General features: G+C 33.8%; 1 protein-coding gene across 1 annotated transcript; it reads left to right on the top strand.

Moving 5' to 3' along the window:
- The first annotated feature begins 9,962 nt into the window (after positions 1 to 9,962).
- LOC136273793 (protein ABHD15-like) lies at positions 9,963 to 12,321 on the top strand. The gene has a single exon (XM_066079325.1). The coding sequence runs from the start codon at positions 10,738 to 10,740 to the stop codon at positions 12,094 to 12,096; it is 1,359 nt and encodes a 452-aa protein (XP_065935397.1). The 5' UTR covers positions 9,963 to 10,737; the 3' UTR covers positions 12,097 to 12,321.
- The last annotated feature ends 5,393 nt before the right edge of the window (positions 12,322 to 17,714 follow it).

Below are 17,714 nucleotides of genomic sequence, written 5' to 3'. Positions count from 1 at the left end.
TCTCATAAAACGCCTGTTTTTATCTAACATCATCTTAGCAAGCCCATTCTTTACTGTACAAATCTAATATATAAAAGATATTTAGGCCAAGGTTTGACCTTTGTGCACCATGACCTAGATTTTTAAAATCAGCATCCTTTTGATGCTCCTCCCCACGGCCGTTAAGAATAAATCACCAAAGCTTTGTTTTTGATTTAATAATTTAGGCAAAATCTTTCATTTTTCCTCCATTTAGCTTTTAATGAAACAGTTGACTTCGCGAAAGAAAAGAATACTATATCACAAAGACCAAGTCGCTTTTACGCATTAAGTAGAATCGCAATTCTAATCTGCAAAATGATGCTTGAAAGAACAGGACCAATTCTGTTAAAAAACAAACAAAGATAAAGGCTCAAACGACCATGACACCAAGATTTATTTAAAAGGGGTGATTTTTGAGTTGCTTTAAAGAAAAAACGCTAACTTTGTCACATTAAAAGCTGATGAAATGCGACAGATAAACTGATGCGCAGTAAAGGGAAGATTATATCGGAAATAAAATGTTATTACACAAGTCAACGGGGTATGTGAACCGCAACCATACTCAAATCGGAAAAAAATATAAATTATCAAAGAATTTTTTATTTTTTTTTTGGGGGGGGGGTACTTTTTATTCTTATATCTTTTAGGATGATTTAAGGAGGCCGATTTGGGTTTTTTTGCTGAAAAACTGCAATAGCATAACTCTTTATTTTTTAACCATATGTAATTTAAACCAACTCTAGTTTATTTGCGAAGGTTCATGAAAATCGACCGTCTGGTTCTTTTTAGGGACCATCTCAAATAGAGGTACATTTACTATAGGAATATATAGGAAACTGTCATTTTCCGCACATCAAAGCAGTTTTAAAAAAATACTACAATAGCTTTTTTTCTCAAATTGTTATATATGATTAGTAATATCATTTCCTACCTTATATGTAAAAAACACAAAATTCTACCGTCTGGTTTTTAGTGGGGGCCATCTCAAAATATTAAAATGCACCAAATTTTGCTATATATTTGGATCATCACGAATGATGATTGGTATAATGGATTCATTCCAAAAATGAGGAAAATGTCCTCGAGGATAGCATCATTCTGTATATAAAATTTCAACAGCGTACAATTTTTACTTTTTCTTTTATGTCATTTCTTATAACGTACTACTACAAAGCTTCATTTAATCATAACGTCATAAAAGCGCAATGGCAATGTTCCCCTACCGCACAACGTAAAAATCGTGTTAAAAATAAAAATTTCCTTTAAAAATCTAAATATTTTTATCTGTATTTTGTTAATTGTGTTCAATTTTATAAATGATATCGAAAAAAATTCATAAGAAGTATAAATCAACTGTATTATATTAGAATGCGCAAAAACATGCGCAATGCAAACTAAAGTCGGCCTCCTTAAATCCGAATTAAAAAATAATTATCTGGTCACCTCTTATTTTTCACTTTCTCCCGTGAGCTCAGAAAGGTCATATGAAGTGAAATAATGAAGACATTAGCAAGTTTCCTCAGCGCTGATTCTATCTTAAGGTGTTGGGAGGACATGGAATTTTATTTTCTCCTTAGTTTAATCAATTAATTAAAACATAGCAAAATCATACAATTAGAGTTAATTAATGCGTTTTCTTTTCTAAAGATCTTAGCGATTAAAAAAAACATGATTTTTTCTTCTCAAAACACGGTATACTAATATAAAATTTTAAAACCAAATTAGTACCGATTGGAAAAATAGCTTTAATGATGCAAAAGTTAAATTCTATAATATTATTAGCCCAAAGATTTGAGAAAAGTTAGTATTTTCAACACTTGAAGTAATTAAAGAAATTTATGACTATTCGCCACGGGTTTTAACTAATTTTACACAAAAACATGAAACAAGATAGTTCATTCTTATCCATTTTCTAGTTTTTCAGTTCCACCTTGATGATGTTTGATCCTCGGTTCACGTTTTTTCGACCACACCAACCTCTTTCATACCTGCTAATATTATTCTGCGAATCGTCACTGATCCATTTTCAAGTTTTTCAGTTCCACCTTGATGATGTTTGATCCTCGGTTCACGTTTTTTCGACCACACCCAACCTCTTACATACATGGTAATCTAATTCAAAAATTCAATTTGATTTGACCCATGAAACCTTTATATCTGTCCTTTATATCTGTAACTTCATTGGAAAAAAAATACGTTATGTACAGAATGAAACATATTCATGAAGTGTTAATAGTCTTGGTTATTTTTTTTCTTCTATTTTCATCAAAGTTCGGTCTTCATAGCGCATCAAACTTTCACATTCCACGAGAGAAATGGTTGAGTTGGTATAGGAAAAAACACATAAAAATACAGATTGTTCCAAGAACCGAGCCATGGTTAGTGCAATTTTCTGCTACCATATAATAATTATGGGCACAATTGTTGCTTCAGTGCAAAAGGGTTAGGCATGCTGATTATTAAAATAGATATATAAAAGTACCAGCTGTCTCGCATTTAATCGTAATAATCTGAACATCTCTTAGAGCTATAACAATAGTACATGAATAAAAGAAGAGAGATAAGGCGTGCATGCATTATATGTGGAATTTATTTTATTGCATAATTATTAAAATTCAAAAACCAGTTCACAACACAATTCAGTCGAGTGTAATTTGCACTTACTAAATTGATAGCATAAAAGTTGTTTTTAGTGCAAAAGGGTTAGGCATGCTGATAAATAAAATAGATATATAACAGTATCAGCTGTCTCGCATTGTATCGTAAAATAATAAAATTGAACATCTCTAAGAACCATAACAATAACACAGAAATTAAACAAGAGAGATAAGAAAGCTTGCATGCATTACATGTGGAATTTATTTTATTGTATACATATTAAATTTTAAAAACTAGTTCAATGTATAATTCAGTGGAATGTGATTTGCACTTACTAAATTCATAGCAAACCTAGATAACTTTAAGAAATTTCAAAATGTGTTTGCAGACTGCAAATGAAATCATAATATAGTTTTCTCGGACTTTTTATTATTTTACTATAGAATTTCAAACTTCATTATTTTAGGAAACTCTTTACAAGACAATATCATGGGTTTTCTATTAAATTACGAAAAATTGTCAAACCTCATATTACAACATTCTTACAAAACCAAACTTATTTGTTTTCCTTGATCAAGTTTTGTATAGTGTTCTTTTAAAATGATGAATGAAAAACATGACACCGAAAACGCGCCGCATCTACTTCGTTAAAAGTAGATTTCAAAAACATGATCAGTTAACATATCGCACGTCATTTCATAATGTATGATATGGCAGTAGTTTGATATTGATATTGAAGTCTTTAGTGTAGCTGATAAACAGCACACAAAAAAACCCTGAAAATATGTCAGAAGATTGCAAAAAATCTGTCACTCCTTAACAAAGGAGCTCATCATTGCAACGAATGTTACCATAGGTTGTTTAGTGTAGAATTGTCGATACATAAAAGAAAAAAAAAAAAAAAAAAAATACGCTTACATACGATTATATTGATGCATTGATATGCAACAACTTGCATTGCTCTAGGGTTAGAAACGGATTTTGAATTATTGTGAAGATTTATTAAGGGGTGGGGCTAGGACGGGGGGGGGGGGGGGTTAGTCTTCAGAATTTTGTAGCCATCCATGAACTTTTGGGTCTTTTAAAAAAAGTAATTAGCAATTTATACAAAATACTAAGTCTAAAAGTTCCAAACCTTAAGTCGCTTAGTCACATGGCAGATCAGAACCTGGGTAGAAGACCGAATTTGATTGTATGTTAGAGCATTCTTTGAAAATTTTGATAAAATAAAGTCTTACAAGGAAAATATGTCTAACAAATTTTGCTTGGAGTATCTGTGAGAATGCTCAGATGTAATGAAACCTGCTATTCGATCCTCAAATTACAAATAACCAGAGGGCCAGTCTTTATTATATTTTTTTTTTCATTTCTGGTAGGAGAGCATCGAATAGAAGAATGGATAGTCGAGCAAACTGGATGCTCATTTCCGTAATAATTTATCCTAACGAGTCCATAAACTGCTCTATTATCTTTCCATAGAAAATGGCAATAATATCCTGATATTTGCTGCGGGATATAAAAAATCATACGGATGATCTTCCCATGGCAGTTAATGGCAAATTGGCTATATGGAAAGCCCTTCAGGGCGCTGTAAATAAGTTCCATAACCTATCAAAATACATCATGGGCAAGGTATACTGGCATCTATGGTTCAATGCTTTCATCTTATATCAAACCGAAATTGGCTCTTTCCTGCTAAGCTCTTACATTATGGATAATTCGTATAATTTTATACACATATCCACCATTCTTGCATAATAAAAGCAATTCATTCTCCTTCTCTTGTGTTGCACTTCAGTTAATAAATAGATCTCGTGAGACGGACCGTGTCTAGCTCTTTGAGACGAAGAAGGAAGTGAAAGATTAATTGATTGATCGACGGTCGTTACCAACGAGATCTTTTCCCAAACTTGTTGTTCCATTAATATGGTCATAATTTTCCAAGTTTGATTGTTGCATCAATCTTATGTAAGCATATTCTTAACCTGTCCGATAAAAGTGAACGCAGATATGAGCATTTATTTTTTTTTTTAAATCTGTCCACACACATCTTCAATTTTTCTCTTCTTTCAAATAGATGCAAAAGAAAGAAGCACATGAATTTCCTTTTTTCAATATTGTTTGTTCGGTCCATGCAGTTTTTAAATTACTTCGATAATACGATTGAAACATCTTTTCCCCCAAATACTAGTACCGAAATTAAAGGCTTTTTAAAAATATATTGTGTCTTTAAATAAGCAAATTGCTTAAACAACTATATCGACTTATCGTCCGTAAAATAATATGGTGGTCCATTTTAGTAACCTTTGATACCATTTTGACCGAACCTGCAAATAAGTAGAGGGTGGGCGTCGGCATAACGGTTGATATACTAGTATATTGAGCAAATACCGCGTTCGAGAAAAAACCAATTAAGATCTGTTCGTGTCTATTTTCAGGCAACAAATATTTCTGTCTGAGTACCGGTAGTACTGGCATGGATGTCTCAGCATCAAAGGTTCCTGATTTGGCCCACAATTTCCGCAGGTAGGTCACCCACGCAACCAAATCAATGTGTTTAAGAGATAAGACGAAGCTTCTATAGATGAATGAATTTGGAATTAAGTTACCCGGCTGTTACGTTTACAGTCGGGTTGTAAATCATAAGAGTTGACCCAAATTAACACATTATTTTTACTTTTGCGAAACGAATACTGTACTAATTGTTAATTAGTTTTCATCATAGCTTTCTTGGTTCTCATAAGGACTTTAAATATACCCAACTGTATCAAAGCTTTGTATGGATCATTGCCCAGGAATCATTTACGAATTAAAACTCTCCTGGGTTTTTTTTTCAATTTAAAATTTTGTGTCTTATGGGTAATTCTTTTGACTTGTACTTGATCTCCAATGGGCAATAGGAAGTGGTATGTGTATTAAGAATGCATTTAAGCATCGTTATGTTTCAATCAAATGCTTTTTTGATGATAAAACATAACACAAGATGTTTCGGAAACAATCAATGCATTTTTGTGGAGTATATCTATGACGTCAGAGGTTGTTCCTGTTACCCTCTATGTCTTTTTGAGTGCCTCTTGCATCTTCACTATGATGAACTCGGTGTAGTTTCCATATTGCCTTCTCTATAAACCTTTTCAATGAATTGGAATTGACAAGAGTCTGTCAATTATTTTTCTGCAAATTCTAATTAAATGCTTTCGTGCTTTGAGTTTGGTTTTAGTACACATGTAACAAATTTTTTCCTGACAAATAATTTTTTCCAGACCCCCCCCCCCCCTCAAAATCTAGGCCACGATTTTTTTTTTGAAAGAAATATTGATCTTCTTAATTGTTTGCATACAAAATAGGAACAGTATCGTGATATACTAAGCAATGCAATCCTAGAAAAAAAGATTTCTTATTGAAAACCTATTAGAAAAAGTCCGCATAGCATGCAATGCTGGATTAAGAGTTAATTTACCAAGCCCGTTTTTAAAGGTTAAACAGCGTATTTGCGAAAACTAGAAAATATCTCGCTTTAAACTCTATTTATTCCTTATCGCGAAAATGCATGTCAATTACTATCAGAGAATTTGGAAAGAGCGGTGAGAAACACAGATAGACGCACGATACTATCTTTAGTAGTTTTATGTAAAACATGGTTATGTCTCAAAATGCCAACACATTTTTATATCCTTAACTAGGGATAAATATATCAGAGATGATTATTAAATGCATAAACACAAATGCGTGTCTTTCTTTGGAATCAAATAGATACAACCGTTTAATTAAAATAGTTCCAGTTATGTTAAATATACTGCAGATTATTATTTCGATGATTTATCAAAAATTCTTAGGTATTTATCTGATTAAATACATATCACTTCGGATGCGTATTAAACTTGACTGATATATATCCTAAACCACTGTTAATATTTCTTAAGTATCTTAATTGGTATAGATCTACATCATTTACATGTGTAAAGTGAAAATGAATATTAATTAAGCTCTTCTTTGTCCGAAGATAAAAAAGTAGTGATGACGATCATCAAACCTGCAATAAGTTATAAATCGAGTTTTTGGTATTAAAAAAACCCAACAGGTTTTCCGAATAATATAAATCAATATACTAGTACAAGAAGAAAAGGATTGTTTGTAACCAAAGATGTTGATCAACGTATAATATATATCTGACATTTTATTGGTTCTATTCCCAGAGAAAAGTCCAGACATCATGACGATCCTCATCTTTATTGATGACGTTTTTGCATGTGAAATCGTCCTTAAAAGCAGCCTTAAAAAATTAGCAAATAAATTAATTAATAAAACAATTTTTATTTTTTGCAAATTCGTTTATACAAAAGTACAAATAAAGAAATGCTTGCGGTTCCTGAGTAGACGTAATTCGGAGAGAGAAAAACTGATAACACTACGGAATGATGTCATGTATTCAGGGAATATTTAGTTAATTCGATAACTTTATTCAAAATGCTTTATACAAAGGAATCTTTTATTTCTTTTAACGAATAAAAACTGATTCAGAGCATTTTAAGGAAAGTTTATTATGTTGAATAGACGTCTTTATAACCAGATTTACAAAGTCTTTCGAAAAGGGTTTTTTCGTATAAAAGCGCTCCCCTGTCTATATTAAAGAAATCGTGCATCGGAAACGAATTAAAACCTCAAACCTCACTTAAGACAATTGGAAATAACAAAAATAACAAAAGAATCAAGTGCATTTCAAAATATTTTTCATTCTTTCCGGTATGAATCTATACACGTATTCACACAAAAAAATCGAGAGATAAATTTAACTTTCAATCGTATCTTGGCCCATTGAAGTTGAGTGTATGTTTTCTGGATATATATCTCTTGACTGTAAAATAACTCACTTCACTTTGGCTCGGCTGTCTACGAGGACATAAACAGCATTCCAAAGTGTAAAGTTCCCGGCCAAAAAGATCCAAGTTATAATCTCAGGTTCAGCTTTACGTGATTAACACACGATGCGATTAAGTCGGGGATTAACAGATATACAGGCCGACCTGTCATGTTTACGACCCGAAGTAAGCAGGAATTCCGGATAAAGAGGGAGCCAAGATTTCTAAAAGAATTTTGTGGTGCATTTCTTTTTAATTTGACTGCCAGTGTGTTAAATCTTGGATTTTTCTCTCGTCTAGATTATCAATAAACACGGCTTTTTATCATGAATTTTATTTCAAGATAACGGCAATCTTATTAAAACTTTTTTTTATTTAAAAAAAAAATTGGCAACCAAATTGCCCATCGACGTACATGATTTCAGACGACATAATAGAAAAAAAGAAGAGGCATGAAGATGATAAGATAAACTTTTAACAATTTTCATTACAAAATAGTATACTGCTATTAAGAATGGAAAAGGACAATATTCTTTGCAGCTCATTTATTGTCCCACCACGAAACCTTTAACATAGAAATGTGTATGATAACTGTAAACGAATCAAAAGATATTCACTAAATTAAATACCAAAACTGCGTGTTAACTACAGGAGGATTAATGGTCAAATAAATTATCCATCAGACATACCTTAGAATTTAAATATTTGGTTATATAAAATTTGTTTTTTCAAATTTCTATTGCCAAGCTTAATGAAATGATTACCATTTGAAAACAATTTAGAAAGTTACAGTTTGGAAATAAGTTGCATTTCAGATTTAAAAAAACAAAACATACTATTTTCTATTCATAAGTATTAGTATATTAGAAATTTTAAAACGATGATGATGACAATTACAATGCAAATCAGCACACATACAGAATGGTAAGATATACTTCACAAAATTATCACGAATAGTTGTAACATTCCTAAATATGTCAATAATCAATTCTACATGTATTTAGACTATTCATGTGCGGATCCAGAATTTTTTTTCAAGGGAGGTGGGGGTCTGTGGGATATCTGAGTTTGTCGGGTAAGGGGGGGGGTCCGAGGCATATTTTCAGTAATTTTACCAAGTAAATTTAAAAAATTGAATTTTCTAGTTGGGGGGAGGGGGAGGGGGGGGGGGGTCTAGTCCCCTCCCCTTCAAGATCCGCGCGTGCTGTTTATCGGAGTACTTCATATAGAATCTCGCTTGGCATACAATGGCAATAATTGCTAACGACACAACAAATCTCTAATGATTTTAGATTCAAACAACACCATCACCAACAGAAGAAAGTTTAAAAAAAAACCACTTATTTTTGCTAGCTCTCTTTTAAGACAGACACATGCGTACGAATCGAACTTTTTCGCACCGTTCCACTGTGTATACCTTACGTCGTTTGTCTGTTGGCAATATAAAGATAAAGTAAAGTCTACGTGAAATTTACGTCAAGTTCTGGTACAATTTACCATCTGGTTTGAAAAAAAAGTACAAAAGTTGCTTTGGTCTGTAATACTTGGTAACGTTGATGAATTGTAATTTCCAGTTAGTTGTAATCGTATTTAAACTGTGCCAACAAATCGTATCCTATGGCATTTGTACACTAGTACATCTATCGAGATGCATGATTAAGTAAATGCTTTTTCGGAACCTACCGGCCAAATACAATCATTAATGTAAAAAAAAAATGAACAATGCAACACGTGTACCTAAGTAATTTTTCCGGTAAGAGTTTATGCTACCAGTTATTTATGAGATAATATTTACAGTATCCAGTGTCTCTGTCTGTGATAACACTACCAATCGATTTTTGTAATGTATGGTCCAATACAGTTCACCAATGACTATTTAAAATAGTTAATCGTACAATAAGGAATCATTCTTTGAATATCATGAGATGATCAAATACGGACGGCGGTGAGCAAATATATCATAAAGCATTTTGGGCTTTATTGGATTCTATCAACCCCGTCCGTATTTGATTACCTTTATATTACTCAAAGAATTATTCCTTGTTCCGTAATTTAACTGAGTGAATTGAATCTTATTCCAGAAGACAATTAGTTAAAAACTACTTTAAAAAAACCCCATGCACATCATTTTTGAAGAGGGTATTTTTATATAGATATCTACATACCGATGACTAATCTAATAACACAGGACATAGCTTGAAAAATACATGCACATCTTTTGTTTCGGAATGAAGGAATGTATCATTGACGTCAACGTAAATTCTATTTACAGTACTTTTAATATTTCTTGTAACAAAAATGGGATACCGAACACGTCACATTTAATGTTTGTCTTCTTTGACATGATTTGTTTAATGAAAATGAAATCCTTGTGGAAATATTTTTACAATCATTGGACGTTGATTGGGTAAGGGGTTTATCATGTGTCACAGTAGCTAGGGTTTTTACAAATAATTGAATTCCCTGTTTTCCAGTCCCCGAAGGAGTCCCGTTGTTTACGAGGCTTCGTCTGTTACCCCTAAAGGTGTAGCCAGGAGATTTTGGTGAATTATTGGCGTAATAAATTTGCTAAATCCCCCGTAGGAAATTAACGTACACGCAAATAAGGAAGAATTTGTATAGCCAGCCGCAGATAACTTTCATTTTATCATTTTGATGTTTCTTCATTCTATGCCAAAGAGACGTGCAAGCTTACATGTATCTTGTAACGGGATGTGTAATACATGAGAAACTGCCCTATGAACGAGAGCACACATTGCAGTTTTGATATATTTACGAACAGTTGGGATTTAGCTATTCAAACAGAGAGATTGGGAATTCTAGTGAGTGCATTGTAGCAAAGTTGGCTACACCGTTTTAATTGTTTGACACTTGGACAAACTTATCACATTGCAAAAATTATTGAATATGGATAAGATAAATATCGTCTGCAACATTGGACATCGAGCGGTAAATCACTGAGCATTTGTATTACGGTGTAGAACAGCCGAGTAGCGTCACTGCCAGAAGTTGGCTCGTTACTGGAAAGTCCCTTTAACGACATTATACGGAAAACAGCGATAAAGGTGTAATTTGTCACTCATTAACAACTCTGTGGATTTTCGATCAAATCTCGGGGATTAATACTCTACCCAAATGAGATTGATTGCTCGTCGATAGCCGCTACTGTATTATTCTTCCTCCTCTTTCTCAAGTGAATGAAATAAAGAGACGTAAGAAATCGCTGGACGGACCCCGTAATTGATCCTGGCATAAGCCAATGATCGCGGAAACTGTCGCAAGAGATGGAGGGAGGGATAGATTGACACCGCGACCAAACGCAAATGATAACCAATATATAATTCAAAGATCCTTTAACAGCAAGCATAACCTACCACACAGAGTAGCAGCAGCGCCGACAGATCAAGAGAGGGGTACAGATTTTGCTTGCGTAATGCTGGCGTTCTATACTCTTCTATCACTGCCGTTCTACATCGCTGTTGTTGGAACTTTGGTGCTTAGTTTGTTTGTATACTTAAAAAGTTTTCTGTGTTCCTCGGAAATCCTACCAAAATTTTTCTACAAGGAATCGACTTTAGCAACTCATATACTGAAGCGATGCCGGTTTATGACCAGGGCATTTTCTCCATCGATTTGGATAAGTAACCGACACATTCAGACTTTGCTCCCATGGATAATTCCACATAATTGTAAGTGTCAGTTTGACAGAGAGTACCTTCAGCTGAGGGACAAGGGAGTCGTGGCTCTAGATTGGGTGACAAATGTAAAACTCCCGAAGAAGAAAAGGCGAACGGTCATCCTAATAATTCCCGGATTGACCGGTGACGCATTGAGTGTGTCGTCATTATGTGACGCAGCGACTTGTAGAGGAATGCAGTGTGTCGTTTTTAACAGACGTGGACATGGGCGTACTTTTCTAACGACGCCTAAATTACAAAGTTATGGCGACCCTTCTGATCTTCGTCAAGTTATTAATTACATTCATGATAGGTACCCAAAGACCCTTATAACAGTGGTGTCCTATGGATCGGGTTGTGACTTATTCTTATCCTACCTCGGGGAATTTGGGTCTTCTGCTCAGATTTGCGCGGGAGTTTGCGTATCTCCGTGTTTTGAGGTGAATCAGCGATCATCCGATATATTCTCAGGGATTTACAACATTCTTGTTCTATTACATATGAAGTTCATCATTTGGAGACATGCTCGAGCCCTCAGTGACGTCATCGACGTACCAGGTGCTTTGAAATCTTGGTCCTTCAAAAGTTTTGACAGTCACGTGTTTTTGAAAATGCTTGGTTGTGAAGATTTGGACGAATTCTACGAGAGAAACAACCCTTTAAGGGATGTAGATGATATATCAATACCATTATTATTTTTATGTAGCCTAGACGATCCCGTGTACTCCAAGAATTCCATTCCACACGACTTGTTCAAGTATTATCCTAATTTTTTTATGCTCACGCTAGAGACTGGAGGCCATTGCGGGTTCAGGGAAAAAATGACATCGGTTTCATGGGCGGATAAGATTTCGTTAGATTATTTGGAAGCTATTTTAGAATTCACAATTAAAGGATACAGGATTGATTATCACAAGAGCCCCGCACGTTCGACTATTTGATAAACATCGGCACGTGCTAAATGCTCCTGTCAAAAGAATGTACAGACTCCCCGTAGACAATTTGAAATATGCGTGTGTAGTTCCTCTGGATTAGAATACATTCCAAAACTATCTCTAGAACTAATGGAAACTCTTTTACTTATAAAAGGTTTGAAAATCAGATTTCTATGTCAGATATTTTACCAGGGTTTTCTTCTCTCCCTCTCTCTTTTTTTTTTTTGCTCAGAGAGAAAATTGTTAGGAAATAATAAAAAAATATTTTTCTAATGTTTTTTTTTTTTACTCAGAAATGTAATCAAATACTCGCCATCTCAGGATGTCAAAGAAATTAGAGATACTGATTAAGCGTTAACATTACATCGTCAATTGATTGTAGAGGCTTCGGATGATCCATTTTCAGATGGCGGTTTTTTTCCCAATTAGCAAGCTACGTTAACTTCAAGGGAAATTTTAAAGCCACTACAAACCCTTTTCACTAAATTACATTGAGGGTTGGTTAGAAAAGAAGGAATCCGTTGACATTTGAGTCTCACCCCTAAGATAAATTAATTGACTCTTTTTAAACGTTTTGAGTAGCTGTTAATCAACTAGGCAACATCTTGCTGTCAGAAAAAGATCGTGATTTTACGAACATTCCTACATTGTCTCACTGCCTCGCTGTATTTGTTCAATTCGGTGATATCTTATCAAAAAAATTATAAATATGTTGTGATTTAAAAAATGTATTCAGATAAAAAAAATGTCCTTAATTAATTAGTTTTTATTCCGTTTCATTTGATGGATTTGATAGCTTTTTCTCATTAACCTTTTCAAAACAGTTCAAGACATGCTTCTCTCGGCTCGTAATCGGCTTAAATGCAATGTTCAGAGCATTGAGGGTATTGATGTAGCTAGCATTGTATACCTTTGCAGTCCAAATATTGACAAAGACATCCATACGACAAAAGCTTCACCCACACGGAAACAAACGTGAGACTGATCCCGATATCCTATGAATATGCATGAAAATAAGCACATATCAAACAAAATATAAAAACCAAACCAACAATGAAATATTTCTCTTGAATGCACGCTACATGGAACTGGAAACCAAAAAAATTAAACAACGATGGATTTTGGAACAAAAGTATGGTTATTGGTTGTTGCTGCCTTCACGTGGAAGAGGAAAACGAGTCTCAAAGGATTCTTCATTTTTAAAATGCGAATCTAAGATTATTCCTCATGGAGGAAGAGTATGGCGGCTGATCGAAAAATTCTTTGTAATATTCCGACATGGACGAGCATTTTGACGATTGGGTATCGATAATTAATGAGCAATAACAATATCATATAGGTGAATAATGGCTTAATCAATAGTGAAAGATCGGGAAATCTGTACATTGGGGTGATAGATAATTAGATATTCATCATTAATATACTTAGTAACCTCAACAACAACAACAACCCCCCCTCCTCCCTCACTTTACCTGCCGCATTTGAACAGGCGGTTGAAGTTCTTCAAATTGCACAGTAAAAGCAGCAAATAATGTTTGGAATCTCATTCAGGCTCCTCAGATAATTCAACCACAAGGCAGGCACAATACTGGTACATTTGTACTTGTTTTCCTATAGCGTAAATTTTCTGAAATGACGTTAACTCTTTAAAAAGCTACCTTTTTCAAAGTATCATGACGTTTTGTTTTATTTTTAAATTCATAAGACAAACGGGAAGAAATCAATAAAAATCAAACAAACATACGAGAATCATTATTTTTATGTCATGTTTGTAAGCATGACGAGTTTGTTTTATTTTGTAGTTATCAGAATCTATTTGAAAAAAAAAGAATTTTTTTAAAAAAGTAAAAATCACAAGTCAGAAATAAAATGTTTGACAAAATTCAGCTGAAAATTAAATGGTCGTAAAGCAAGATAATGGGGAAAGACAGGGTTATGGACAGAAACGTTGACTGAGTAATAAGTTTATCCCTTATATACCAAGTTCACCAGTGACACAGAAAAAAAGGAAAACCTGCCTCATCGCCATAATTCCCTTTATACATCATCGTGGTCATCGTCGTCGTCATCATCATCATCATCATCATCATCATCATCATCATCATCATCATTATTAACCATAATTATCTTGTGGCATAATCCACTAAAAAACCATTATAAGCAAAATTATAAAAAACAACACCAATAATTATATTAATCATTGATGTCATCATTCACATTATACACATTCATGGTTATCATCATCGTTGTCATCGTCATTGTAATAATTATCAAGAAATTGTATTTAAACTGGACGTGCGCGACGTTTTAAATGATCAATGCACCCATAATTAATCAATGTTGCTATGGGGTTGAACAGTTTTATATTTGCTACATGACAAGTTTAGAAGTAACGGATTTTTTTTACAGGCAGTGTCATATATGATACATCATGATGAACAGACATAGTTTGTCAGCTAGGTCCCACTTTTGTTTCTTTGCGTTTAAAGTGAGTATAGTAACAGAAAATCAATGGAGTTCTACATTAGGAAGCAAGACGGAGCCGTTCTGAAAACCCAGTGGATTTATCAAAATTCACTGCAGGCTTTATTTCATCAATCTAGATAAAAGTTTATTCAGCAACATCTACCACAGGATACGGACAAGATATGCATAAAATGCGCGTTGAAAAATTTTGGGGGGCTCCGAAACTGTGTATGGATTAGCATTAAACGCGTAAAATCACTCCTTTCATGTTTGACAGCGTCTAAAATTTTGGCACTACGAGTGATGGGCATTTATGTTTGTCATACAGAAAGCCAATAAATAAATAAATAAATAAATAAATAAATAAACTGATCAATACAGTGTGTACAGCCTTGTTTATCCGGAAGCTTTCGTACCCATTCAGTCCGAATAAGTGACGCGTCCGGACATATGAACAACTTTTTTTTCAACTGTGAATGAGAGAGAGAGAAAGAGAGAGAGTGTGTGTGTGTTACGTCAGATTTTAAGATAACGTTTATGTTGAGGCCCACACAAGATCAACAGTTTAGAAGAACTTTCTACCTAACAATAATTCTGCTTGACGTTAAAGCGTGTGTGGAGATAAAAAATAATTCTTTGAGATTGATATGGGCTTGTAAAATCACGACTGAGCGATGACAGGGCATATAAATGATGGTGCGTAGAATTAACGCAGATGTTTCATACCTTCTCGCAATGAAAGGCTTAAACATGGAAGTGAACATTTATACCGATGGAAGCTTATACTGATACAAACAAGATGATTGCAAAAAATTCAATTTTTCATAGCTAGTCCAAGGATTTCAAATCGAAGCCCTTTCCATAACCTTCTATGATCGATATGATTGTTGATACTGATGGATAATCCCGATGAAAAAATACCATGTTGAATTAAATGTTCAAAATTACAATGTAATACTTGAAAAACAATACATGTAAAGTATTTTAAATTTTATGCAATTGAGTAGCTGTTTCAAAGCAAAATAAATCAAAAAAAAAAAACGCTACCAACTTAGAGTCTGGCATTATATGGAAAAAAAATACTGCATTAGTAGTTTTGTGAAGATGAAAAGTACGAAAATTTATTTTTATAAAAATCAATAGGAAATCACAAGATATAATCACTAAGCGTGCAAAAGAACTGGCGTGTATTTTGGCATTTCTGTATTCCACAGAGAGAGAAAACATACCGTTTAGATGAATTATCTCGCAGAGTTTTGTCAGACTTTGTGCTTCCAAAAGGCGTAGGGAGAGAGAGAGAGAGAAGACAGATAATGATGATTATTGAATAACTTCGTCACTCTCACTTAGAAGCTTGAGCGTCGATGGTTGTAATCAAAATTCTTTAAGTCATGCAAGAGACAATGTACTCCATTCATTTCAATTTTAAAAAAAATCGCAGGCTGTTTGCGTCCAAACCAAAGAATTATAATCATTCCACTACAATACTGCTTTTGAAAGGAAATCTTAATTTCTTTCTAGCATTATTGTCATGTTGTGAATTTTGAATTTACCGGGTGGCAGTAAATACAAAATTCACAACATAGTTGTCATGTTGTGAATTTTGTATTTACTGCCACCCGGTAAATTCAAAATTCACAACATGACATTATGTTTAAATTTTGAATATTTACAATTTTCAGTGTCTTTGTCTGTGAAAACACTACCAATCGATTTTGTAATGTATGGTCCAATCAATGACTATTTTAATAATCGAACAATTGCCAAAAACAACGTAAAACTAAATATAAGTATTAAGGAATCATTCTTTGAATATTATGAGGTGATCAAATACGATCGGGCGTCAGCCGTGACCAAATCTATATACATGTATTATAAACTTAAGGCCTTCGTGCACTATTGTATTTGATCACCCCGACCGTATTTGATCACCTAATAATAACCAAATATTATTTCTTATTCTTAAACAAATGCACATCTAAATTCCAATGCCTGAACTGTTTGAAGCTGAAAACAAAGGAATCTGAAATCAAAGACACGGATGTTTATCATCAGAGTTAAAAGCCTAAACCAATAAAAGTCAAATTCAAGATTGGTCTGTGGTTTGTTTATGGTTCGTTTTTATTGCACTGTGAATATGGAATTCTTTGGATGGCAGTAGTTAGTAATATTGCAATAAATAATGATATCAGTTTACATGCGGTGCAATACGGCATGTTAAATGTTTCCATTACGACAAGAGTTATTAAAACTGTTGATGTCATATCTAGATAACCTTACAGAAATATTTTGCAATATCTGAATATTGTTACATTGTAAAAGGACGAGATGATATAACATGCATATGAAATGGTCATGCTGATCAAGTAATAGTTTTAAAAAAATGTCTGACAATGAGAAACTGTCTTATTGGTTGGCCTGATTCCGTTCAAACCTTCATCTTAAAAAAAAAACCCTATTCATTTGTAGAAAACAAAGAAGTGTTCCAATTAACTTGTACTGGCAATAACTCTTGTCAATATTGGAATTCAAAATGACGTCACACGACACACATCCTGCCGACCGCCTGAAGCGAATATAAACTTTCATCAAATAATTTGTGTAAATTGAGACATCGGCCATCAGGCAGAGTTGGCGAGAATTGATTGTATGACAAATCTCTCTGTCAATGTTTGTAGCCAGAACTAGGTCGGTTGTTCCGGATAATATGTAAAGGGTTTCAATCAAATATTCCAAGGATTAACGTATAAATTGAAAACTGTGAAATCATTCTGTTGTACAGCTGTTGTTCAACTTTATATCATGTTATCTGATATACATGACATTGTATTTTGTTAGACTGTACTATTATAAAGAAGCTGGTCTGATGTTGCCTCACTCTTATTTTGTTGTCGGCTGGTCTAGCTGGATTTTTCCACTTGTCAAACCGTTCAAGTGTTGTCAAAATATCCTAATGTTTACACACTGTTTTAGTACTCTATGAAGAGTCACCATAATCTACTACATGTATATGTAGAATAATACCTTCTTACTGTTGTCAGTCTGGTCTAGTGTTGCGATGTACCAGTGGTGTCAGTAGACAAATTGTTTCATTGTTGCCAATACGTCTAGTGTTGTCGGTTGTCAAGCTGTTTCAGTGTTGCGAAGAACTTCAAGTG

The sequence above is a fragment of the Magallana gigas genome, chromosome 3, assembly GCF_963853765.1.
Source record: "Magallana gigas chromosome 3, xbMagGiga1.1, whole genome shotgun sequence".
NCBI classification, from domain to species: domain Eukaryota; kingdom Metazoa; phylum Mollusca; class Bivalvia; order Ostreida; family Ostreidae; genus Magallana; species Magallana gigas.
This window is presented reverse-complemented; position numbering and strand designations above follow the sequence as displayed.

Bases quoted from the DNA above. Each gene is read 5' to 3' on its own strand.
- LOC136273793 (XM_066079325.1), top strand. From the start codon at position 10,738: ATGATCGCGGAAACTGTCGCAAGAGATGGAGGGAGGGATAGATTGACA.